At 44.2% G+C, this 27,495-nt stretch overlaps 1 protein-coding gene across 1 annotated transcript in view; it reads right to left on the reverse strand.

Annotated features, from left to right (window-relative positions):
• The window catches only part of LOC118097186 (uncharacterized), a 54,758-nt gene that overhangs the window by 20,574 nt on the left and 6,689 nt on the right, over positions 1 to 27,495 (reverse strand). Inside the window, exons 6-18 of the mRNA XM_060268315.2 lie at positions 24,808 to 24,945; positions 22,684 to 22,904; positions 22,160 to 22,317; positions 20,876 to 21,103; positions 19,964 to 20,299; positions 14,872 to 15,270; positions 13,273 to 13,443; positions 8,428 to 8,585; positions 8,172 to 8,312; positions 7,214 to 7,352; positions 6,684 to 6,874; positions 4,761 to 4,886; positions 2,454 to 2,655 (exon numbers count right to left, since the gene is read on the reverse strand). Of these exons, the coding sequence (XP_060124298.2) occupies positions 2,454 to 2,655; positions 4,761 to 4,886; positions 6,684 to 6,874; positions 7,214 to 7,352; positions 8,172 to 8,312; positions 8,428 to 8,585; positions 13,273 to 13,443; positions 14,872 to 15,270; positions 19,964 to 20,299; positions 20,876 to 21,103; positions 22,160 to 22,317; positions 22,684 to 22,904; positions 24,808 to 24,945 (2,608 nt within the window). The remainder of the gene's footprint in view (positions 1 to 2,453; positions 2,656 to 4,760; positions 4,887 to 6,683; positions 6,875 to 7,213; positions 7,353 to 8,171; positions 8,313 to 8,427; positions 8,586 to 13,272; positions 13,444 to 14,871; positions 15,271 to 19,963; positions 20,300 to 20,875; positions 21,104 to 22,159; positions 22,318 to 22,683; positions 22,905 to 24,807; positions 24,946 to 27,495) is intronic.

Here is a 27,495-nt window from a genome sequence, read left to right on the forward strand (position 1 = left end):
TAAACTTCAGAGGGAAGCAGTTAAGATGCACAGTGTTTATAATGCCTCCACATTAAAATCCTGTGGTCAGGGTTTGAATAATGCAAGGGCACATCCACACAGACAAATTCTGTGCCTGCCCAAGCCTGGAAATTAAAAGGGAATAAAAGCAGAAACGGCACCTTCAATGCAGAGAGCTGTTGCTCTTTCTGAGCTATTTTCTATTTTTTCATTATTGATGCTCATTGTTTTGATAATTTTATGGAAATGGCTTTGAGAGGTTCTCCCTGAAAAGTGGTGTATAAAAATACTTCTCATAGACAAAATAAATAATTGGGAGTCTGCACAGCACAGAAACATAAGCACATCAGAAGGAGACAGGCCAGTGGCCCATCTTGTCTAGCATCCTGTTGTCACAGACACGGGTGGTGCTGTGGTCTAAACCGCTGAGCCTCTTGGGCTTGCTGATCAGAAGGCCAGCAGTTTGAATCCCTGCAACAGAGTGAGCTCCCGTTGCTCTGTCCCAGCTCCTGCCAACCTAGCAGTTCGAAAGCACGCCAGTGCAAGTAGATAAATAGGAACTGCTGTGGCAGGAAGGTAAACGGCGCTTCCGTGCACTCTGGCTTCCGTCACGGTGTCCTCTTGCGCCAGAAGGCGAAGCAGTTTAGTCCTGCTAGCCACATGACCCAGAAAGCTGTCTGTGAACAAACACTGGCTCCCTCGGCCTGAAAGCGAGATGAGCACCGCAACCCCTTAGTGGCATTTGATTGGACTTAACAATCCAGGGGTCCTTTACCTTTACCTTGTCACAGTGGCCAACCAGATTCCCATTATGGGAAGCCCAAAAGCGGCCCCTGTGTGCAACAGCATTCCTCCTCAGCCCAGACTTTGTAGGGTTGTTTTCCAGCAGGCCCAATAGGCACAATGTTATGTGACGCAACCGCAGAAACCCCTTGGATGACTCCAACATGCACAGTCATTCCCTTAGCTGCCAGTGGGTGGTGCTGCCACTTCATTTCATTCAGCTGAGTGACTCTGTCGGTCCAGCGGGTGGGGAACTTGCAAGCCTGAAAGGCGTTGGTCAGACTTCAACTCCTGCTAATGTAGCTGATGGTTAGGGGGATGGTGGGAGTTGTAGTCCAGCCACATCTGGAGGTACTCACAGGTTCCACAAAGGAACGACAGCATCCGCACAGCATTAATGCCCACCCCCAACAGCAGGGTGGTTGACGCATTCATCCTAATGTGTCTTGCAGCTGAATTACTGTGTTACAAGCAGTTTGAAAAGTTTACTTTTTCAGATAAGACTTTGATCTCCTTGCTGCTTAGATTTTTGGTTAGATTTTTAAATTTAGTCTGCTTCTCTGTCGGCTAGTGCTTTTCTTTGAGCTCCTGATTCTCGCCTGTTTTGATGTTTCACCATTGGGTGATTGTTTTTCATTGAGAATTGTCAGGTATTTTCATTTTGGAGGGGAAAATGAGGCTAGAAATGGGAACAGTAAACAAATAAAGAAACCAAATCTTCATGAACTGGGTTTATGATTGCACTGTTTAATGTTTAATAGGCAAGGACTTTATAAGCAGGCATGAGTATTATATACTCGTATAGCTCTCCTTGGGCTTCTACAGGAGATATAATATGCCATTTCCATTCATCGGGGCAATAAGACCGAATCTTACTGCAACACTGGCTATGGGGCTGTGCTTCCTAGGGATGGGAAAATATGTCCATTTCAGTTTCTCCCAGTTTGTCATTTCCCCATTCTTCAGTTCGTCACATTTCCTCATCAGTTTGTGATTTATATTTTAAATAAAAACAAAATCCTCACAAAAAATCACCAGCATTTTAGTGTTAATTTCTTCTAATGTACTCTCTCTCTCTCTCTCTCTCTCTCTCTTTTGCAAAGTATTTTTCCAGAAAGCATTTTTGTACCCGTGTATGCATTTCAATGCACATTTTGCACCAGTAGGGTATGTTCATTTTTTTTTTTACATGTTTCTTGGCTGGAGACCCACATTGCAAAATAAAATGCTACAATGCAGCGGGTGGTTGCAACAACACATGCAGAATTAGCAAAGCAATGCACGCAACAAGCAGAATGGCTGTTGAAATTCGTGGCCTCAGCTTTCCACGCTCGCTGAGAAGCTTTCTTCAGCACTCCTTTCTGTGGCTTCTGCCTAACTTGCTGGGGAAAGGTGACTACGCACGACAGTCCAGACCAGCAATAAGCAGACATCTCAGAAGAATGAGAGTGGCCTTTTAAGTGATGGTGGGGGGTGGCTCAAGGGCAAGAGCCTGGGTGGCTGCCACAAGCTCCTCCTAGTATCTGCCACCTGAGGCGTCTGCCTCATACCTAACGGTAGGGCTGGCCTTGCAACTCAACTGCACTTTTTTCGCAGCTCAGAAAATGGTTTAATCTCTTGCTCAGTTGAAAGAAAGGCATTGCAAAGACCATGAAAACAGCAGACCACACCTTCTCCTGATCCCAGACCCAGAAGCACCTCAGGAGACAAGGGACCCCTTTTGTTCTCTTCCAGAGTCTGAACCACAGACTTGAGGAGCGGGATCAGTTTCCGATTGATGACTTCCCAACTTCCATGGGCAGTGCCGGCCGCGCTGTAGAATTTTGCGCCTGGGTAGTTCAAAAAGCACTGGGATGAACCGGAGAGAAGGTCCTGAGACAGAGAAGAAGATTAGCTCTCAGCAAACATTTGCCACTTGAATTTTTCACAGGGTTCAACCCAGCTATAGGAACCAGTAAAAGAAGCAACCCTTCGAGTGGTGAATAATATGAATAAACCCAATCCAGGGAAAACCTTTATTTTTGCAGCATCATGTGATCGTCCTTGGATTAAGCTTTTTAGGAAGCTTCCAGATGACTGAGCATTCATCCTAATTTGTTTGCAGGAAGATCAGACAATATTAGCTGATTAATGACTATTCATTCTGATTTGTTTGCAAGGAGGCTAAGTACATATGAAGAAAGGTGCTGGCAGAGCCATCGGGGCGTCTAATCTAGCATCCTGTTCTCACTGCAGCCAACTGGATGCCTGTGAGAAACCCACAAGCAGGACCCAAATGCAGCAACTGGTATTCGGACACATACATACAGTGGAAGTAGAAAATAGCCACCAGGGCTAGTAGCCACTGAGAGCCTTAGGCTCCATAAATTCACCTAATCCTCTTTTAAAGCCAACCAAGTTGGTGGCCATCACTTCCTCCTGTGGGAGCAGATTCCCTCATTATCTATGCACGGTGTAAAGAAGTAATTCCTTTTCTCTGTACTGAATCTTCCAGCATTCAACTTTCTCCACACCGTGCATAACTGCAGACCCTCCAAACATCCCTATTTTCCAGGGACAGTCCCAGATTTCCAGAATCTGTCCCTGTTTCTGATTTGATCCCGGAATGTCCCACTTTTCCTTAAGATGTCCCTATTTTCATCAGATAAGTTTTGGAGAGTATGGAGTTATGCGACTCCCAAGCCATCTGAAGGCAGCCCTGCATAGGGAAGTTTTTTAAATGTTCAATGTTTTATTATATATGTTGGAAGCTGCCCAGAGTGGCTTGGGCAACACAGTCAGATGGGCGGGGTATAAATATTATAATTACTTAATTAATTAAATAGGACGGCCCTATTTTCACCAGAGAAATGTTAGAGGGTATGTAACTGTATACTGTATACAACTGTAACTGTATACAACTGTATACATGTTGCCTCTTACTTGCCTTTTCTCTGAACTAAAAAGCCCCCAGTGCTGTAATCTTTCCTGATACGGGAGTTATTCCATCCCTTGATCTTCTTGGTTGCCCCTCCCTGAAGCTTTTTTAAAAATTGCTTTACAGCAGGCATCCCCAAACTTCGGCCCTCCAGATGTTTTGGACTACAATTCCCATATTCCCCGACCACTGGTCCTGTAAGCTAGGGATCATGGGAGTTGTAGGCCAAAACATCTGGAGGTCCGCAGTCTGGGGATGCCTGCTTTACAGTATCCCTTTTTCAGGGTGAGGCAACCTGAACTTTGTGCTGTATTCAGGTGTGGTTGCACCACAGATCAGAAGACGTTTCATCAAGCAAAGTTTATCCCACACTTTCCAGTTTATTTCCCCATCACTTATTGCAAAAAGTTTGATCTTTTGGGGAAGCAGGTTTGTTGTGCAAGAACTCCCAATGCACAGTGTTGTTGTTGTTGTTGTTGTTGTTGTTACTAATATATTTATTTATATCCCACTTTTTCACTGGACAAAACTCAATGCAGCTTAAAAATAAAAATAAGTACTGCTTAAAACATTGAAAATCAACCATTAAAAATCAATTAAACATTGATAGAAACACACACACACACACACACACACACACAAATAATCTATTCATACCATAATTACAATAAAAACTGCATGGCATCAGCCTTTTCATTAAAAGCAGTCAGTTCCCAAAAACCTACGGGAACAAAAAAGTCTTCACCTGCCAGTGGAACGACAACAAGGAGGGAGCCAGTCTAGCTTCTATAGGGTGGGATTCCAAAGTCAGAGCAGCCACTGAGAAGGCCCAAGTGTGCCTGTGGAGGAGTCAGGCCCAAGAGAAGGGCTTCCCCTGAAGATCTCATAACCTGGGCAGGTGCATATGAGGCAATAAGGTCTTTCGGATAGCTTGGACCTAAGCTGTGCAACCTGTGATTGAATCCCACCCAAAAATGGTGACAGTCCAGAAGAGCCCTTAGACACACTTGGTAGTAAATTGGTTTTTAATTTGCTACCTATGTTCACAAGAACGACATACCTTTGTCTGTAGGGCCTGCGTATGTGATAAGTATCGGAAATATTCCAGCCTGCAGTGGGCACTCTCCACGCTGGTCTGCTGCTTTGCAATGTGTTCCTGGAATCCAGCCACAAGATGCAGTGTGATCTGGAAGAAGGCAACAAAGCGGGGGTCATCTCAACCCCTTCTTCCCATTCTCACCATCTCGCTTAAGAGCAGCATTAAGCATCAAGCAATGTGACTGCCAAGATTTTTATGTTGCAAAATGTTAACATGAAGCATGTGGCAAAATGTTCCCAGAAAATTTGGGACCCATCTTTTGGTGGCCACAGATATGGTGCACAACCATTTGTTTTTGTTTTATTGTTTTTGAGCTTGAACATGGCTAACTCCAGGCCACTGCTTTTGCTGTGTCTACTCTGCATAGAACTTAGTTGGAGACAATCCCATGCTTGGTTGTTCATTACCTGCTTTGCTATCATGTGCTACTTTAGATATTACTTTAGGTGCCTTATGAGGAACGGCTTAGGGAGCTGGGTATGTTTAGCCTGGAGAAGAGAAGGTTAAGGGGTGATATGATAGTCATGTTCAAATATATAAAAGGATGTCATATAGAGGAGGGAGAAAGGTTGTTTTCTGCTGCTCCAGAGAAGTGGACATGGAGCAATGGATTCAAACTACAAGAAAGAAGATTCCACCTAAACATTAGGAAGAACTTCCTGACAGTAAGATTTGTTCGACTGTGGAATTTGCTACCAAGGAGTGTGGTGGAGTCTCCTTCTTTGGAGGTCTTTAAGCAGAGGCTTGACAGGCATATGTCAATAATGCTTTGATGGTGTTTCCTGCTTGGCAGGGGGTTGGACTGGATGGCCCTTGTGGTCTCTTCCAACTCTACGATTCTATATTATTGTTATGTGCCATCCTTAATCTCTGCCGAGTGTTAGCAAGATTCCAGGAGGTTCCAGGCACTTACCCGGAGTTGTGTTTCCTGTTTGAAAATTAGGCACAGTAGAGACTCCAGTGTCTTTGGAACTGATGGAGTGCAGAATATTACACCTCAAGAGTGCCTCCTGTTGCTTCTCCCATAACTTCATCAAGCTTGGGTCCTGAGCAGAGGACAGCCATGCTCCCTGGTCTCTGGGTACAACCCGGTTCTGCCTACTTCCTGCTGCTTCTCTCCCCCCCCCAAAAAAAAACCTCTTGCCAAAATGCAACTTCCCCTTCTGCCTCCATTATCCCCCACTGTAACCCTGGCAACCTCCCTCTCTTTGCCCAGCAGAGTCTTCTGTTTTATCAATGACTTGCATTGATGGGTTAATGACTGGTCAGTCCAGCCTTTGTTTCTTAATGGCTTATCCCTAGCTAGCACCCACCCACACACTCTGGCACGCAAAACCTATAACACTATTATGATAATTCAGAGTTTGGAACAGAAATGCAAAGGAAAGGCAAAAAAGTGTTACCCATACAGGCCATACATTTAAAGCACATTCAATACATTGCTTCCCCCAAAGAATCCTGGGAATTGGAGTTTACTCACTACAGACTTGCAATTCCAGCACCCTTAGCCAACCATAGTTCCCAGAAATCTTTGAGGGTGTGTGAAGAAGGGACCCCATCAAAGAAAAGGAAAGAAATACCCAGCCTCTGCTTGATGATTTGCTTCATTTTCTGACTTCCCTTATGCTAATCTCTCATCACCACAAGCCAACTTGAAAGCCACATTATCTACTCACTTACTTGCTAGAGCAAAAAGGCTCTGTAAATTCCCTGGCACTCTAACAGATGCTGTGTTCACCTCTTCTCTAAGAAAAGTACTAGAGTTGTACCCCTGATTCTTCCCTGCACTATACCACCAGCGACACATAAATCACGGTTTTTAATGTACAGTACATCAAAGCCAGATCATGTCAGATCATGTTGGGGAACAGGTGGTGATCTCACCTTTCTGGATTTCTCTCTTATGGCCTCTTCCATGCGCAAGCCTCTGCTCCACTGCCGTTCCGCTTCCTTCAACTGCATCTGGATCCGTCCTTCTTCTAGCTGCATCTTCCGGATGAACTGGACCAGTTTCTCCAGCATCTTCCTGAGCAAAAGCCGAACTCTGGTTTCCTGGTCTCTCTCGTCCTTGTCAACTGGAGTCACCAAAATACAGTCGTCTCAATGAGTAACACTGTTAGAAGCTCAGCAAGGACATTTTACAGAAGAGCTGCTCTAGGGCACAGCTGGGAAAATGGAGGCCCAGGGGATTGTGGGTTGGGGGGGGGTTGAGTGGGGTGGGAGGGGGCCCACTGCAACCAACCAACCAACAACAAACAGTGGAGAAAATTCTGCAAATGTGCCTTTTTCTAAGGGGGCGAGGAAAGGAAACATTTCAGATATTTTCCAAGGAAACTGTCTTGTGAGAAACTTCAGCTCAGCTCTAGTTCAAGACAGCCACACAAACGCAACAACCAGAAGGTGTGCCTCCATACCTCTCATCCTCAGAGACTGTTCTGTGTCCCACAGCGTGTTCTGATCTCTGCTAGCTCTCCTTTGAATTTCCTGGGCAGAAGATTCTTCCAGTAGGTGATAGATTTCATCAGCAGGTCTTAATTTGATCTTATACCTTAACTGCAAGGGTGGGGGGAAGATAAAGAGAATTAAGCTAAAATATGCTAAAATATGCTTAAAATAGTGCAGGAAATACTGGACTGGATGTAACTGTTATTGGACTCAGTATAAAGTGGTTTCCTATATTCGTGTTTCATTCAGCCCTTTTATGCAGAATCATAAGGACTGAAGAGGCCCTCTTGGTTGTTCTAACACCCACAAAAGCCTAAGTCCCCTCCTCTCCAGGGTTTTCCCCAAGCAATCGGAGGCTGTGACTGTGAGTCACTAATCTCTCCTGTGCCCTTTTCATGCCTCTTCTGGTTCTGGGAGACAAAGGGGGAGGGGAGCTGTGACTCTTCACTAGCCTGACTCAATTCTGCCCCTTGGCCTCTCTACTCTCCTGCTTCAGCTTCTGCCTCTGATTCTGGACTTCGCTCTGCCACAGACTCTCCCTGCTCACTAAACCCTGTTACCCCTTCGGTTTCTGACACTTCCTCTTCCCAGTTTTCTCCTTCAGATCACTCATTGTTGTCCCACTGCTACTCCCTGGGCCCTGAGCCTTCCTCCCTTGAGGATTTCCCAGCACGTTCCTTCCTACATTCCTCTGTTTCCAACCAGTCCACGACAATAATGCTGAGCTTGATGGATTAATGGCCTGAGTTGCTGTAAGGCAGCTTCCTATCTATAGGTGGGGAGAATCTGTTTTTAACAAGGACATGACGGTCTGTTGAAGTACTGCTACCCCAGCCCAGGGGAATAAGCCCAGCATGCATACAGGGCAGAGGTCCAGAGTGCTCTTCTAATTTCACAGCAGGTGTTGCAGGTAAAGCCAACGTGCACCTTTTTCATTTTCCCCTCCTTGGCTGCATCCAAGACATCCAGACATATAAAATCCAGCTCTTTAAAGAGCTCCTCTTCTTTTCCCCGCTGGCAGTGCCAGTATGCTTGCTTGGCATTTATTTCCTTCTCCAAACCAGCCAGCTGTAAAAACAAAGACTTCCCATAACAGGCTGCAAGCATCAGAAAGGAGTTTGATAAATAACAAATCCGCTTCCCCCTCCCCTTAAAGAAAATAATAACTTGGAAGGGGAGTTACCAGTTCTGGGTCTGGATTTCCTCTTGGTAAATTTCCCAGGGACTGGACCACAGGAATGACAGCATTTGTCCAAGGGTTAATTTGAGCTCCAATGACTGGACCAGTCTCGCCTGTTATGGGATCCATGGTTCTGAAGCCAACAGCGAGTGGAACAAGACCTGCAAGGAGTCGGAGCCAAATCATCAAGCCTAAGTGGGTATTAACGTGAGTTTTTATGAGCATGAAGTCAGAAATCTCTGAAGCATGATTAAACCCATACTATTGTGAGAAGCGATTTTTTTGTGTTGTTGCTTTTTGCAGTGGGATGCTACATCCTTAATGTTTCTGGATTCTATCTCATTCATTCTAGACTGTGATTTGAACCACAAAGGACTTCAGTATGGGACCACAGTCTCCACTCATTCCACCTTCCCAACTAGACAAGTGCATATATATTTCCTACTTAAGAGAAGAACGTAAGAGTCCTGCTTCATCAGGCCAAAGACCCACCTAAATCCAGCATCCTATCCTTCCCGGAAGCTTCTAGAAAGCCTGCAAATAGGACCCAAATTCAACAGCAGTGTCCAAACTTTGAATTCCCAGCATCCTGCCTTAAACAGTGGAGGTTAAACATAGCCATTTGGGCTATTAGCCATTGACAGCCATATCAGCCATGCATCTGTCGAATCTTCTTTTAAAGCCTTCCAGTTTGGTGGCCATGGGTACATCTTGTGGGATTTCATAGTCTACCTCTACAAAGCATGGAAAAAAGTATTTCCTTTTGTCCGTCCCGAATCTTCCCATATTCACCTTCATTGAATGGCCCTGAGTTCTAGTACAGTCATACCTCAGTTTAAGTACGCTTCGGTTTCAGTACTTTCAGTTTAAGTAGTCTGCGGACCAGTCTGGAACGGATAAATCCACTTTCCATTACTTTCAATTGGAAAGTTCGCTTCAGGTTAAGTACGCTTCAGGTTAAGTACGGACTTCCACAACCAATTACACTCATACTTTGGGTTAAGTACGCTTCAAGTTGAGTGCTCCACGGACCCGTCTGGAACGGATTAATCCACTTTCCATTACTTTCAATGGGAAAGTTCGCTTCAGGTTAAGTACGCTTCAGGTTAAGTACGGACTTCCAGATCCAATCACACTCATACTTTGGGTTAAGTACGCTTCAGGTTGAGTACGCTTCAGGTTAAGTACAAACTTCCGGAACCAATTGTGTACTTAAACCGAGGTACCACTGTATTATGAGAGAGGGAGAGGCGCAAAGTGTAGGTGTCGACACACTAAAAGATTGATTTCTTGCAAGAGTGGAACAAATATTATGCGGCACCTATAATAGTGGCAGTTCCACAGAATGAAGTGGGGTAAAGAAACTGGTCCCAATCTGTTAAATGGCTTTGTATGCTAACAGTAACACCATGGCACCCATTCTCTGAAAAATCAAGCACTGCCCCCAACTTGCAGCCATTCGAGAACATAATAAAAGAAAACAGCATTCAGAGCAATAAATCAGAGATCGTATTCTTGTACTGTACTGCTGCTAAGCATGACACCACCGCCCTGTAGCTGACTGTGTGTCACCTGCTCACTTTCCTTCCTGCTATGGGGAGCTTCCAGTCCAAAGTGTTATCCCTCACCGATGCCAGCAAAGCAGTGATGAGAGGATTTCTAATTCAACAGAATGCAATAAAGAAAAAAGAAGCTAATGCAAATAAAGAAAAGATTCTAAATCAAATGAAAGAAAAAGAAAAGAAATTGAGGGAAAACCCTAAAAATCAACAGATACAGAAAGAAATTAAAGCATTGCAAGTTCAATTATCTAAATTGATGAATCAAGAAATTGAATCTAAAATTAAATGGATGAAACAGAAATCCTTTGAGTCAGCAAATAAATGCGGAAAGTTACTGGCATGGCAATTGAAGAAGAGGCAGAAATTGAACACTATTGTAAGTTTAGTGCAAGATGGAAAACATCTGGAGCACCCGGCAGAGATACAAAGATCTTTTCAGAAGTATTTTAAACAATTGTACAAACAAGATAAACAAAATAAAGAGGAAGTGGAGCAGTTTTTGGACAAATTTGGGTTACATAAAATCCCAGAAGAGAATAAATCCCTACTTTCCCAACAGATATCAACGCAAGAAGTGGAATATGCTATACAACAAATGCAGTCGGGCAAGACCCCAGGACCGGATGGTCTGACTGATGCATATTATAAGTCAATGAAAGATTGGTTAGTACAACCACTGAAAGATTTATGCAATGAAATTTTGAATGGAGGAGAGGCCCCCGAATCTTGGAAAGAGGCCTATATCACTCTGATACCAAAACCGGACACGGATAGAATGCAAGTCAAGAATTATCGCCCAATATCCCTACTGAATGTGGATTACAAAATATTTGCAAACATTTTAGCCTCCAGATTGAAAAGGGTTTTGAAAGACTTTATCCATCAAGATCAAGCCGGCTTCCTTCCGGGGAGGCATCTGAAAGACAATATCAGGAATATAGTTGACATTTTGGAAATGCTGGAGCAGAAGATAAATAAAAAAGCCATTTTTATGTTTATAGATGCGGAAAAGGCGTTTGATAATATTTCTTGGCTATTTTTAAAAAGAAATTTAGAAAAAATGGGAATGGGCAGTGGATTTTTGAATGGAGTAAAAGCAATCTATTCAGATCAAAAAGCTAAGATAATCGTAAATAATATGGTATCAGATGAGATTAGAATTGAGAAAGGTACAAGACAAGGGTGTCCTCTCTCTCCTTTGCTTTTTATATCGGTCCTGGAAGTCCTGCTTGACAGGATTAGAAAAGATGATGAAATAAAAGGTGTAACGGTAGGGAAGAGACAATATAAACTTAAAGCCTTTGCTGATGATTTGGTGTTAACTTTACAAGATCCAGAGTCCAGTGTACAGAGGGCTCTGGAAGTTATTCAAGAATTTGGAAGGGTAGCAGGTTTCAAATTGAACAAATCAAAAACTAAAGTATTAGATAAAAATTTGAATAAGGAAGAGAGAGAGAAATTGCAAGAAACAACTGGTTTATCTTTTGTTAAAAAAGTGAAATACCTTGGTGTTTATATGACTGCAAAAAATTTAAACTTGTTTAAAGACAATTATGTGAAATTATGGAATGAAGTTAAGAAGGATTTAGAAACGTGGACCAACCTGAAATTGTCTCTGTTGGGCCGTATAGCAACGATTAAGATGAATGTATTGCCAAAGATGTTGTTTCTATTTCAATCATTGCCAATAATTGAAAAGCTGAGTTGTTTTAAGGAATGGCAAAAGGTGCTTTCAAAGTTTATATGGCAAGGGAAGAAGCCAAGAATTAAATATAAGATATTGACTGATGATAAACAAAGAGGAGGCTTCTCTCTACCTGATTTTAAAATTTATTATGAAGCAGCTGCCTTTTGCTGGTTGAAAGAGTGGTTTACACTGGAAAACGCGAATATTTTGGACTTAGAAGGTTATGATAATGTTCACGGTTGGCATGCATACGTGTGGTACGATAAGGTTAAGGCCCATGGAAGCTTTAAAAGGCACATTGTTAGAAATTCATTGTTCAAGGTTTGGTCCAGATATAAAGATTTATTAGAAAGAAAAACGCCAAATTGGCTTTCGCCTCTGGAGGCCAAGGTTCGTAAAAGGTTAAACATGGTTGAAATATAGAGATTTATTGATTCAAGATGGAGACCAATTTAAATTAAAAACATATGAGGAGTTGAAAGGTAAATTGGATGATTGGCTCCAATACCATCAGATAAATGAAGCGTTTAAAATGGATAGAGAAATTGGTTTCCAAATTGAGAGGTCAAAGGTGGAAACAGAATTGTTAGAACCTAAGACGAAAATACTGTCGAGAATGTACAAATTGTTGCTAGAATGGCATACAAAAGATGAACAAACTAAAAATGCTATGATTTTGTGGGCAAAGGATGTGGGACATAATATTATGATAGAGGATTAGGAGAAGTTGTGGAAGGAAAATATTAAGTTTACTGCGTGTAGTTTATTAAAGGAGAATATAATGAAAATGATGTATAGATGGTACCTTACACCAGAAAAGTTAGCAAAGATTTACCACAACAATGATAATAAATGTTGGAAATGTAAGAAAGAAATAGGCTCATTTTACCACATGTGGTGGACATGTCCACTGGTGAATGACTTCTGGAATAAGATTTATAATGAACTTAAGAAAGTGCTAAAAGGCACATTTGTGAAGAAACCAGAGGCATTCCTAGTGGGCATTGTAGGGAAGGAGATTCCCAAGAGAAAGGTATCCTTTTTCATGTATGCCACTGCAGCAGCGAGACTTTTGATTGCTAAATACTGGAAGCAGCAAACGTTACCAACGATTGATGAATGGCAGATGAAGATGATGGAATTTATGGAATTGGCAGAGATGACCGGACGAATCCGCAACCAGGGAGAACAAGCAATTGAAGAAGAGTGGAAAGACTTTAAATTGTATTTAAAAAATCATGTTAAGGTAACATTTTAAGAATAGAAATTAGGTGGTAAATAAACCTGTGGATTAGGTGAAGAGGTTATTTTAGATTAGAAAATAAGAAATTTAGTATTAAAAGTGAATAATTAGAGGTAGAATTTGCTAAATTAGAAGAGTGTTTGAGACACACAGGGACGGGAACCCGAGGAGGTCCCAATATACACTGTGATAAAGATAAGTTATACAGTTTTTTACTTTCTTATTTTGTGCTTTTTTCTGTTTTTCCTGATTTTTGTATCTTCCCCACCCTTTCCAATTTTCTGTAACCCCGTTTTTTTACTGTGAAAATTAATAAATATCTATTTTTTTAAAAAAACCAAAGTGTTATCCCTCACCTTTCCCATCTGCATCTTCCATGGTCCCAGCTAATGGCATTGGCTGCCCTGTCTTCCAGTCACATTCAACTCCAAGGATGGGCACCATCAAATCAGAACCTCCAGGATCCGGGATTTTCATCCCAAACACGGCAGGGATCCAGAGTTCTGTGCTGGGATATTTGATCATCCCTAATTTGGTTGAGACAGTGAAAGGACAGCTGAGTTAGAACTATATGAATACTTGTAGTAGCAAATGCCCATCATCATGACAACAGATGAATTTGGGTGTGTATGCATGGAAAGGAGAACTTGTATGTTGCTTATTTCTCTGTTACCCGTTTATTTTACAACTCCTTAAAGGGGCATTGTGCATGTTTTCTTTCTTCCTCCTCATCCTTTTATCCCCACATGACAACCATGTGAGGTTGGCTAGGCTCAGAGAGAGTTATTGAGCAGGGATCCTCTCACCATTTTTAAAGATGGGTGTGTGTGTGAAATTTCATTCGGTACATATTTTATTGCAAACCTATCCAATCTACCCTTCCCAAAACAATGTGCAAACTGAAACTATTCTTCAAAATTTGCCTGCCTCCACATTTTGCAATGCAGTTCTCTGACCCAACAATGTGTCATTGTACTGTGTATATTCGAAGAAAGAGCATACAAAAATGCATGTTCTCATGGAAAATTGCTTGCAAAAATGTGTTTGCTAGGGGACACACACCCTAAAAATTCCAATGAATTTTAATGAAATTGTTTAGGGGAAAAAATCACAAATTGATGCTGATGTCTGGAGAACTGACTCTAAAATTAAGAAACCCAAATGGCCAGATTTGTCCATCCTTAACCCAACATTCTAACCACTGCACCATGTTGCATTTTATTGTGTTCCGTATACTGTACAGGATTGTACTTGCAGTAGACCCAGTGGAAGTTAGCTATGTCTGCTAATTTCAATGGGCCCACTCTCAGCATGTTGTGCAGTGTGTAGATAGAACTCACATTGCACTGCATCCCCCACAGCAGAGGTTTTCAAACTTTTGGGGTCCACGGCTCCCTTCTTTCTGCGGCACCCTTGTGGGGCTCAGGAGCCCACTTGTGTTACCCTTTGCCTGCAGAGCTGGCAGCCTCTCACCCTTTTTCGAACACCCTCCCTTGTGGACTGTTCCCTCAGCCTCCTCTCCTCAGGAGTCCTCCGGGTAGCCACTGCTGCTGTCCCGGTCTCTGAGCTGCCCCCCACCCCAAAGAGAAGTGCCTCCCAGTGGCACCACCCACCTGGGGAGATTGTAACCAGGGCTGCTGCAACAAACAACAACTGTGCAAGCCTTTGGGAGGCAGAGACAAGAAAGGGCATCTGACGAGGCGGGGTGGTGGTGAGAAAGAGGGCCAGGGGCCAGGGTTGCCCACAGCACCCTTGACCATCATTCAAGGCACCCCAGGGTGCTACGGTACACTAGTTGAAAACCACTGCCCCGCAGGATTGCTTTGAGCAAAGGCTGCACCTGTGGAACTTCAAGTACAGACTGTGCTTAACTGATTTGTACGGAACAGTGACTGGCAGAGATTCATTTCTACGGAAGGATGTAGAACAACACAGTTGTAATTCCAAGCACCTACCCAACTTGCCGCCGGTGCTCTTGAGAACTAACGCACGGCCCCGTTGCTGCTCAAGGGTTCTTAGCTGGTACAACAAATAGTCCAGCACCTCGGACAGTGCTCTTTTCATGTCCTCTTCTGCGGCTTTGAGGGCTTTCTGCCTATCTCCAGCAGAGCACAGCTCCTCACAAATGGAGTCCTTATACTCTCTTAGTGATTGAGCCACGTGGATCTGAGCTACAAGGAGGTTGGAGTCCAATACCGCCTGATAGCCCCCTGCGTGAGCGGCCATCTTGTCTTGCTGAAGGCAAATGCCTTGGACACGGGCAACCTTCCCGCTCAGTGGCTCCGTAAAGGAATCCCCTATAAGGGAGAGGCTCTCTGAGGGCCCATGGAGGCCTCCCACTGGAATGAGGTCTCCTGCACAATTAAGAGAAGAGCAAAGAAAAAGTAAAAAAAGAGAGAGAGTTAATCTGGATATTCACCTTCCCACATAAGGTTTAGGTTCATGTTCCATCTCAATGCTTTATTTGAATAGGGCCTTTCACTCAAAGGTCTGAAATTTACCACACAACTAGTTTTCAATTCAACTCCCTTACACAGTAAACAATAAGATTTGTCACAGGAAGTTACAGTTAAATGAAATGTCCACCACACAGGAACACAGGAATGGGCAAATAATAATAATAATAATAATATTTATACCTGCACCCATCTGGCTGGTTTTCCCAGCCACTCTGGGCGGCTTCCAACAGAAAAATGAAATAAAATAATCTATTAACCATTAAAAGCCTCCCTAAACAGGGCTGCCTTCAGATGTCTTCTAAAAGTCTGGTAGTTGTTTTTCTCTTTGACATCTGATGGGAGGGCATTCCACATGGTTGGCGCCACTACCGCTAGTTTTGGTTTCCCTCAGTTTCTCATTTTCCATTCTTAAAGTCAACATTTCCACATCAATTTGTGATTTTTTTCTTTCCAGAAAATTTCCCTTGAAAGATGCTCTGCCTTACAGTCTTAATTAGGATTAAGGTATAGTCGTACCTTGGTAGTCGAACACCTTAGTTGTTGAACAAATTGGCTCCCGAATATCGCAAACTCGGAAGTGCGAACTTTTTTGGAAGCTGAACATCCAGTGCAGCTTCCACAGCTTCCAATTGGCTACAGGAAACTCCTGCAGCCAATTGGAAGCCATGCCTTGGTTTTCGAACCATTTTGGGAGTCTAACCGACTCCCAGAACAGATTAAATTCGAGAACCAAGGTACGACTATATACACATTTTTGCAAAGCCATTTCCCCTAACATTATGCATTTTTGTATTCTATTTTCACTTACATATGCTCACTTTAGCCCTAGTATATGTGTTTGTGTACAAATGACTTGGCTGAAGAATTACAATGCCAAATTATGAGAAGTGAGTATTTCAAAGGATGGCTGTGTTTTGAATCACATATTGTTTGAGGAAAATACAGATTAGGCAGGTTCAGGTTCGTGAGGCTTCCCCTCAGCCACAGAAAAGAATATTTGGATGCCCATGGAGCAGAAGTGAGACAAATCAGGAAATGGGTAGGCCTTGGAGGGATGCTTCACTCTTGTTTCTGAGCCAGGATCAACCAACCACAGAACTGAGTTATTATCTTATGCATTCGATATCCCATTTGCTTTGTATGCGGTTTGTATATTTATAGTGCCCCAAGGAAGGATTTGTTTGAAGCATGTCAGGCCTGGAATAAATCTCATTTCTAGCACCCACAGTTTCTTTCTGCTTTTTTTGTCTGAACCAGAAAAAGTTACCCAAAGTTGAGGGAATGAAGAATCATGGTCACCCAGACCTAATTTTAAAACCCCACATCGGTTGGTCAAAGAGAAAGACCAGCTCTATTTCCTAACACAAGCAGGAGACATAAAGTTACTGCTTGGTATGGTACAGCCTCCAAGACAGAAAAGAAAAGGCTCCAATGAGCTGTAAGAATTGCAGAAAGGGTAATTGGTGCTAGCTTGCCTACAATAAAGACAATCTATGCTGCCAGAGTTAAGAAGAGAGCAGAGAGAATTGCAGCAGATCCTTTACATCCCAGTCATCATCTGCTAGATTTACTCCCATCTGGACGTCGCTACAGGTCTTCATATACAAAATCAGCCAGGCACAGGAACAGTCCCCCCCGTGCCATTAAATTGTTAAATTTGTAGGTGTGTAGCTGAAGGGGAGGTCAATTATGGGTGGGTTTCTTTGCTTATTTGTATTGTGAGTGGAACAGTGTGTGTATGTTTACATTGCAATGTAGCTGAAACAAATTCGAAGTACAGTCTGTTGGAAAATGTACTTGGCCAATAATAAATTATTCTTATTCTTATACTAACTGGGAGGAAAAAAACTCTTTGAGCCTGGAGCCTAGTTTAGACAAAGAAGTTAGGACAAACTGAGTTGGAGCTGGAGCTTAGGAGGCCCTCAGTCTGCGCTCTCGCCAATTTTTGGGTGTCTTCATCCTGTCATTACCATGGAGTTGACAGAGACTGGAGTAAAATGAGGAATCTGTTCATCTCATTTTCTAACATCACTGATACAAAACTGAACAGAGTGAAAAATGCTTACTAAGCTGATCTGGAAGACTCCAACAGACCTATTTTAATGTGCTGTTTATTACATTAATCGATCAACTGAACTACTTCCAAGAAAGTCAAATTTGCCTCAGCTGTTCAATTAATGAACGCAGCACCTCTTAAGAGTAATCAATCATAGCTTTAATTTCATCTCTCTCACTCTTTCTAGAATATCTTTATGAAATGGCTGGGGCGGTTATTGATTTTATTTTTTAGCTTCTGAAATAATACTTCTAAGTCAACGGTTTCTCTCAGAGACTTTTTGATTTGGAGAGTCTGATCCATCCTATTAAGTTCTACATGCCCATCACCTGTGGCTTATCATTCAAAATCAAGATGGCAGTGGTAGAAACGAAGGTGTTTGATGGAGTCATTAACACCCAGCATCTTGAAGGGCTAATGGCCCACCCACCATCTCCAACACACAGGTGGGCTTGCCCTACCATAAAACAACCAACTGCCTCAGGTGGCAGATGCTGGGGGTGGCATCAAAGTGTAGGAAGGCAGAGTTGTGTGTGCCTCGTGGCTTGCTACGTGCCCACTAAGGTACCATGATGCTTTTAAATGTTGTGGAGGATGCTGTCATGTGACCTTCAACCACTGCTGCCTGTCTACTTGGTTTCTCTACATGGCTTTGGGGAAGGTGCTATCTTGACATTTGCCTCAGGCAGCAAAATGTCTTGGCCTGTCCACAGACAGAAGAGGAGCATAGAAGCAGCAGAAGGGGAAGTAACAACAAACAACAACAACAACAACAACAACAACAACTCACAGCACATATCAGAACATACTAAAACATCAAACATTAAAAACTTCCCGATACAGGGCTGCCTTCAGGTGTCTTCTAAAGGTCAGGTGGTTGTTTATTTCCTTGACATCCGAAGGGAGGGTGTTCCACAGCCACTATCAAGAAGGCTCTCTGCCTGGTTCCTCACTTCTTTAACCTCACTTCTTGCAGTGAAGGAACCAGCAGAAGACCCTCAGAGGAGGACCTCAGTGTCCTGGCTGAATGATGGGGGAGGAGACGCTCCTTCAGGTATACTGGGCTGAGACTGTTTAGGGCTTTAAAGGTCAGCACCATAGCTGCCAAGTTTTCCCTTTTCTCGTGAGGAAGCCTATTCAGCATAATGGAATTTCCCTTTAAAAAAGGGATAACTTGGCAGCTATGGTCAGCACCAACACTTTGAATTGTGCTCGGAAACGTTCTGGGAGCCAATGTAGGTCTTTCAGGACTGGTGCTATTTGGTACTGTAGCTCAGAAGCAAAGCATTTGCTTTGCCTGCAGAAGATCCTGAGCTCAAGCCCAAATGACCTCTCTAGGTAGAGCTACTGCCAGGCAGTGAAGACAGTAGGGCGCTAGATGGACTTGACTTGGTATGAGGCAGCTTCCTATGTTCCGGTGAACGGAACCTGCCAGTAGGATAAACCTGATGGTTGGTACAAGAACAATGCAGGAAAAACTACTAGGGGCTGGATGGGTATTTTTGGGAGCTGGGTCTTGCCTGCTGGTTGCCAGATGACTATCTGTGGTTGAGACACAGCCTAGCATAGTGACCTTCTGCCTCCACTGCAGAGACATCCAAATCTTACAGATGAACCGGTCTTATACTGAGTCTTATACTGAGTCAGACTGAGGCAGCCTAATGCTGCCTACTCTGACTGGCAGTGGGTCTCCAAGTTTCCCGGTGGGGAAACCCTAGATGGAAATGCTGGGGATCGAATCTGTGACCTTCAACATAGAAAGCAGATGCTTTACCAATGACCTAAGATCCATCCTTTAAGGCAGTGGTCCTCAACCTTGGGCCTCCAGATGTTTTTGGCCTACAACTCCCATGATCCCTAGCTAGCAGGACCAGTGGTCAGGGATGATAGGAATTGTAGTCTCAAAACATCTGGAGGCCCAAGGTTGAGGACCACTGCTTTAAGGCATAGGATGTTTCCTCAAACCATCTGCCTCAGTATGGTCTACACTGCCGGGCAGCAGCTCCCCAGATTTCAGACAGGGGTCTCTCCCAGCCCTACCTGGAGATGCTGGGAATGGAACCGGTGACCTTCTGCATGCCAAGCAGGTGCCCTGCCATTGACCTATCCTCCCTGCTGTTTCTCTTTCTTCCAGAAGCAAGCCACGTAGATAATAATAATAATAATAATAATAATAATAATAATAATAATTTATTATTTATACCCTGCCCATCTGGCTGGATTTCCCCAGCCACTCTGGGTGGCTTCCAACAGAAGAATAAAATAATTGATTAAAGATTAAAAGCCTCCCTAAACAGGGCTGCCTTCAGATGTCTTCTAGAAATCTGGTAGCTGTTTTTCTCTTTGACATCTGGTGGGAGGGCGTTCCACAGGGCGGGCGCCACTGCTGAGAAGGCCTTCTGCCTGGTTCCCTGCAACTTGGCTTCTTGCAATGAGGGAACCGCCAGAAAGCCTTCGGCACTGGACCTCAGTGTCCGGGCAGAACGATGAAACCAAGAGAACAGAACCCAGTTAAGAGAACACAACACTTACCTGTGTTATTATCCAAACTGACTCCAAGGATTGGGACAATTCTCCCTCCTTCTGGGAACCTCATAGGCCCCCCCAATTCAAGAGGTGTCACCGTTCCTGTTAGAGGATTCAGGTATGTCCCACCCAAAGACAGCTTCTGGCCAGTTTGGGGGTGAATGGTAACGGCAAGTATTGGCACCTCAATCCCCGTCGCTGGGTCTTGCATGAGGCCTCCCAATTTAAACACCTTCTCAGGTTGTAGGACTGGCAGGCGAGTCTTCACTGGTAGGCCAGAATGGAGACACACAGGATACGGGACATAGGGCAAGATGGGAACCTCTGAGTGACGAATCTCTCCTAAGCAGAGAAACCAAAGGTGGTCACAGTCTAGACTGGGGGACGGAGAGTAACTTTTATCATTTCCCTCTGGGCAACCTTTCAAGGGGCTCCTTGCCACTGGTGGGTGGAGTCAGAGGCAAAAATGGGCGGAACCTTCCCAAGCAGCTACATGTGGATGTTAACCTCTCTGCTTTGCCTGACATTGCTGATCTGGGCATACTCTCTGCTTTGCCTGACCTGGCTGTAACACATCCTTTGTTTGAGCTGACTTTGCTTCCTAGATCTCAGACTGATGCTGGCAGGTATGTGGTTTGGTGTCCCTGGATTCTGTGCCCTCAGCTGGAGACAGGACAGGACCTTGGGGAGTGGGGTGGAAAGATCTCCGTCTAAATCTTGGGAGAAATGGTGTCAGTCCGAGCAGATGATCCAGTGGTCTTCCTCTATATGTGGCAGCTCTATTGTGCATGGACTGGGCAACCACCAGTTCATGATTGGTTGCAGGTTACAATCTGATGATGGTTCAACAACAGTATGCAAGCTAGCACCTCCATATAGGGCTGGTTAATGGAGTTATAGAAGAACCGTGGCTCTTACCAGGTGCTAAATCAACCACAGGGATCAGCTTAGAGTTGACAGGGTCGAAGCCAACATTCCCAGCTATCGGGAGCAATCTTCCTGTGCCGGGGTGCAGGAAGTGGTGGGCAGATACAGGCTCCATGGACTGATTGGCCAGCAGCATGACAGCACCATGGCTGGGCATTATCAGTCCAGTGGTAGCATCCTGGTGCAGGACATCCTGTGCCTTCACAGAGCCATCTGATCCTGGGAAGAGCAATGGAAAGATACACACGGACTCAATGGTACAGCTAAGTAACTTTCTGCAAAGGATATTTGCATAAGAGACATGGCTGCCCCTCAGGCATTCCTGGGAACTGTAGTTCATCCAAGGCAGGTGTAAGGGGGAAGGCTTACGGAGAACAGCCTCCCCTCATCAGGAGCAGCTCGTCTCCGAGCAGCCATGAGAGCGAAGGGTCTGATGGGCAGAGCCAGGAAACGGAAAGGGAGTGCCAGCCCTCGAGCAACATCCAAGAGCCCTTGCTCCATAGGCAGGGAGAGAGGGAGGGAGAAAGAGGGGACAGGAGTCAGTCAGTCCGCAGGCCATTCCCCCCGACACCGGAATTGAGGAGGCGGAGAAAAGGGAAACGCTTCACAGTTCCAAGGCTTTTATGTTGGTCTAGAACGCGACGATCGCCAGTGCAGGAGGAATCTGATTCGGAGTGAGCAGACATGAAACCGGCAGCTCGCTACACTGTAAATAATGTGCACTAATAAAAGCATCTGAAAGACAAGCAGGTGGAGGGGCGTTACTCAAGAGTAGCCACATCAACCCTGACAGCAGACAACCCCAAACTTGGCCCTCCAGCTGTTTCGGGACTACAATTCCCGTCATCCCTGACCACTGGTCCTGTTAGCTAGGGATGATGGGAGTTGCACTCCCAAAACAGCTGGAGGGCTGAGCTTGGGGGGGGGGTGCCTGATCCAAGGGATGGGGAACCCTCTGGATTTTGTTGGACTCCAACTACCACCATTCCTGACCATTGGGCCATGCTGGCTCGGGCTGGTTGAGTTGGAGTCCACAGATGGATAGCCACAAGTTCCCATCCTTGGGCTGGGATATCTGGCAACAAATTCTCCACCTTCTCCACCTGCACAGAACAACTCTTCCCATGAATCGTGTGTGTGTGTGTGTGTGTGTGTGTGTGTGTGTGTGTGTAGGAGAGGGAGCCATCATAATTCAACAAATTTCAATCATCCATACATATGCAGATGTGCACAATGAAGAAAAACCTCTATGGGAAGCTAAGAGTTTACATTTACCTACAAGCTCTGCCTTGGTGAGTAGCCTGGTTCTCTCTCTGTTAACAAGGTGAGCTCCCGTTCCTTCTCCCAGGATGCCCCATGCCATGAGCCTACGAGTCTCCTGTATGACAGTGCTGGACACCTGGTTGCTTGCAGCATCTATGAGGCTTAATAACCTGAAGCCACCATGATAATAAGCAAAAGCAGAAATAAAATGGTCTCAGGGTAGAGGTAGGATGAGGTAGGAAAGTTAGGTCTGCATATAAACATTTCCCCACAAATAAGAAAAGTGGGCAAGAGGCATTATCAGGGTTCAAGGGTGCATCCCAGCCAGTCAAAAACACTCAAGGAGGGTGTGAAGCAGGGCCCATGAGATGTGAGGCCAGGAGTGGTGTGTTTGTGTGTGTCCTGGGAGGGGCAGGCCTGAGGATTTAACATCCCTGCCTCAGATCACATTAAGTACACACTGAAATAAAGTCTTAATGCGCAGCCAGGTCATAAAGTCACTGAAGCTTTTACATGTCACAAAGAATGGCCCTTACCTGTGATGGGCTGATTTAGAGCCTGAGACTTGACCTTCCTCAGAAGACAGAGCCTCCGCCAGGGCCTCTGTCAACCTTATGGCTTCCCGCAGAGCAGAATTAAATGCCACCCAGTGCTCCTCACGTCGTTTCATGTCCTGGCTCAGTAAGTGGAGCTGCCTGCTCACGCTTTCTTCATATTCTGTGGCCAGGTGCTTTCGGAGCAGAATCTCCTCCTCCACCTAATGAAACATTAAATCCACACATTCACAACTGGGATGGCCAACCAGGCAACTTCAGTTTCTCCCAGTTTCTTCTTGTTTCTCCAGGCTTCAGTTTATCCCATTTTTTTCTTTCCTTTTTTTGAAATAGATTTTTATTAGATTTTCCAAAATATAAACATACAACAAAAACAATTCCTAATTGAAATTACCCTGAATCTCCTGACTCCCCCCCCCATCCCTTCCATGGGTCCTATTGATTCTATTTTCAACTGCATATCAATACTTCTCCAGTTTTCCATCTTCCTACATTATCTATACGTTCTGTTACATTACAAGTGTGTTTAAAATCATGCTGATGTTTTGACCTGTTTACAATGATTTTGCATATACTGTACATTATAAACATTTCCCATTCTTTTTTAAATTTCTTGTCTTCTTGAGTCCTGAGCTTCCCAGTTAGTTTTGCCATTTTGGCATAGTCCATCAACTTGATTTGCCATTCTTCTCTGGTCAGGGTTATCTCTTCCTTCCATCTCATGTGTTTTTCTTTTTCTTTTTAAAAAAGTTCAGATGAAAGCAGGGCTACATTTTGTATGCATTTCTACTGATGTACACATTTCAGCAAGCAAATTTCCCTACCATAATGTATGTGCTTTTTTGTAAACTTTTTTTGGGGTGGGGGAACTGCGTCACAAACTCTAGAGGACAAAGTGTTTTGAAGTATACCTACATTTCAGTTTGCAAGTAGGTTTGGGAAGCACAAATTTTGTAGGTTCCCATTAAAAGGAAACCAGATAATTTCTCGCTCATGGCATGGATTCCACCATCCACAAAATCAGTTCCTTTTGTTTCACACTGTCCTGGCAGAGCATGAGGGCAGAGGCTCTTACTTGTAAGACAGACAGCTTTATTCCGGAAAGTAACTGTATACCGGTAGGTTCAGTAGCAAACATGGCTGTAGGAATCAAGAGTTCAGGAGCTGGTCAAAAAGTTTGGGACCAGATTAAGATGTCCCATTTCACCTCACCTGTATCCTTCCCTTCTGATTCAAGCTCAGCCTTTCTCAGTAGCTGCTGCCATCCTCCTTAGGTCCTGATGATGTTCTTTGCTCTATTATTGCTGTCCCACTTAAGTTGATGCAACTGTAGTGCATTACTGGTGGATGATTGCATGAGAACAGGCCTCCAGACAGCAATAATGTGGTAACACTGGGGAAGTATCACAAAGTAATGAATACAGTGGAGTGATTTGTGGATAAAGATGGGACGCAGGTGGCTCTGTGGTCTAAACCACTGAGCCTCTTGGGCTTTCTGATCAGAAGGTTGGCAGTTCGAATCCCCGCGACAGAGTGAGCTCCCGTTGCTCTGTCCCAGCTCTTGTCAACCTAGCAGTTCGAAAGCACAACAGTGCAAGTACATAGATATGTACCACTGTGGCGGGGAAGTAAATGTCATTTCTGTGCACTCTGGCTTCTGTCACGGTCTTCCATTGTGCCAGAAGCGGTTTAAGTCATGCTGGCCACATGACATGGAAAGCTGTCTGTGGACAAATGCCGGCTCCCTCGGCCTGAAAGTGAGATGAGCGCTGCAACCCCATAGTCACCTTTGAGTGGACTTATCCATCTAGGGGTCCTTTACCTTTGTACCTACCATTATACATCCACCAGTAATGCACTACAGTTGCATCAGTGGCATGTTGAAAATCACCAGTCTGGAGGGGCCAAAGAGCATGCTTTTTAAAAATAAATTGCTGTGGGTGATGACAAAACATTTTTTTTGCAACCCCCCAGAAACCCCACAAAATGTTTCCTGACCACAAGTCAATGCAGCCCTTGATCCAAGAAAGATCAACCACCCCTGCATTAATCAGAAATAACTGATCATCTGGAGAAGTACTGTATTTGATTTATTCAGCCTTCTACCTGCTGTTTTGCTTTGACATAGTTCCCCATCAGTACATCATCACAAGGATCAGCTCTGTCAGGGATGCACAGCTTGGCTAGCCAAAGATCTCTGAGCATGGCTGCTTCATCCTGAAGTTTATGGTACAAGATTTTCAGCTGCAAAGAGAAAGGAAGCACGCAAAATGAGCAGGTTGCAGTTGTGTTGGGCTTGGCTCCCATCTTATGCTCCCAAATTCTCTGTGCATGCAATTATAAGACATATGCAATTGTTATAGCAATCTATTAGAATATAGTCTAAATGGGAAGAACTGAGGAAGAGAGAACAGCATCCTTAAAAATGCCTCAGGTGCTATGCTAAACCAGGGGCCTTCCATATGTTGAGGGACTACAACTCCCATGGAATATGCAGTGTGGGGCCAATGGGAGTTGGAGTCCATCAACATCTGGATATGTTCTTACCTTATCCCTGTGCTAAAATAAGGGACGGACCCTTTGGCTCCTTAGACCCCAAATAAGAAATTTCTAAAGGGTGCTAGAACTTTAATACTCCTGGAACTCAGCTATATTAGTAAAAAAAAACACCAGAGTTTTGAATGTGTTATAAACCTGCAACACCAGATGTCGCTGGATAGCAGCAGCAGCAACAACAACAACGTTCTATGCAATTTTTTCCCTTTTGTTATAACGATTTAATTTTTGACTTCTTTATAGTGGCTTCTCCCCCTGTGTGTAGATCCAGCCCAGTCTATCTTGGGCATTCCTGTTTACACTGACTGTCAGCAGCTCTACATGATTTCAGACAGGGATCTCTCAAACCTGGCACCAGCTGCAAGCAAAGCAGATGCTGAGCTATGGCCCTTTTCTGTGGCAGCTTGCAAGTGGCAAATACTGCTGTCCTGATTGCGATTTTTTTTTTATTAAATATTTTTATTAATTTTCCAATTAAAACCAATTATATCACATTCAATATTTCAAATTATACACATATATATATCAATCAAACCGAATGTTATGCCAAATCATCTAAAGAATTTTTTATTTGGGTTCCCATGCTTCAAGAAATTGGGAATTCCTCGCAACTGTCCACTGCCGTCTTTTTTCTAAAGTTCAAATCGTCCTCCAAGTTCATAATAATCCAGATCTTCCCCTTACAGTCACATAGATATATTCCACTTTCATCCGATTGTTTCCCAGCTGCTGAGATAAATATCAAACAAAGTTTCACAGATGTTCTTTCTCCTGTGTGAGTTAATCAGTCCAGCCTCCCCATAAATCTTCTTAATGGAGCTCCCTGTTGCGTCGAAGCAGCTCGAAGTAGCGCCATCTTGAAAAACTCAAATCACTTTCGTTTTCTCTCATAGCCATGAAGATTTACGATCATTATAGAATTTACAGCTTTTTCAGGCAGGAGACCCAAACATCAAACCATTAACTCTTGGTAAATTAATGGATCTCCTTGCCCTATAGCTGAACTTAGCTTCAGGTCGCTGCTCCAATTTAAAGTGCGTCACAGCTCATAAATCCTCCGAACGCGTCCAGAACTTCTTCCGTCCGACTAGGGGGGGGCTTTTCTCATCGGCAACTCCACATCTTTAAAAAATATGCTCAGTAACAACAATTATAAAGTTCAACTCACACAGTCTTTTGCTTCTCTTTCACTCCAAACAAGCCAGGACATCGCGTCCGGGAAGGTACGAGGCAACAATATGAAGAAAAAAAAATAAAAACTCACTTCCCTTATCGCTCCGTCCCCATCAATCCTTCTTCCAGATGCAGTACAGTCTTTTGACTCCTCTCCCTCAGCAGCATAAATTTCTCAGCAGTAAACAGCGCTTCTTCCCCTCCTTCTGAAGTATGTCCATAGATTTAAGCCTAATTATCTTCTTTAACCATGGAAATCCCCGCCATGCAGATTAGCGTCCGGGAGTCCTGGCCCTCGTAAGTGCTCAGCCCAAGCTCCCCCCACTCCAAAAACAGTCGGAGTGGGTCTGGGGGCATCGCGGGCCAGCGGCCCCTCTCCGTAACCCCCGGAGAGGGTAGGGGGTTGCCATTTACTCCCCTAGCAACCGCCAAATTCCTTACGAAGGTCAGAGAGATGGAAAACAGGTCCGCCATTCCTGCAGGCGGAAACCGGAACCTGCTGTCCTGATTGCGATTGTGCTGTTCTTGTTGTTTTGGTGTTTGTTTTTTTGCAAAGGAGAAAACAATGCAATGTTGCTGTGTGGCTCATTTTTACTTACAAATTTCTTTCTTTGAAACTGTCTTAGTCACTTTAACCAGCACTTGGCCTCCCCCAGTTTTCAAAAAGTCCACTGGAATTCGAGCATAGGCCTGTCACTAACCTGGTGACTGACTTTGCTACAGAACAACAATGTCAGTGAGTAAAGGTCAGCATTTTCTCTCTGAGTACTAGGTAAAAAGGTAAAAGGTAAAGGACCCCTGGGCAGTTAAGTCCAGTCAGAGGCAACTATGGGGTTGCGGTGCTCATCTCACTTTCAGGCCAAGGGCCATGTGGCCAGCAGGACTAAACCATGTCTGGCACAACGGAACACTGTGACAGAAGCCAGAGTGCAAGGAAACACCGTTTACCTTCCCGCCGGAGCGGTACCTATTTATCTACTTGCACTTTTGGGCGTGCTTTCGAACAGCTAGGTTGGCAGGAGCTGGGACAGAGCAATGGGAGCTCATTCTGTCACGGGGATTCGA

The sequence above is a fragment of the Zootoca vivipara genome, chromosome 14 (assembly GCF_965207765.1).
Source record: "Zootoca vivipara chromosome 14, rZooViv2.hap1.1, whole genome shotgun sequence".
NCBI lineage: Eukaryota > Metazoa > Chordata > Lepidosauria > Squamata > Lacertidae > Zootoca > Zootoca vivipara.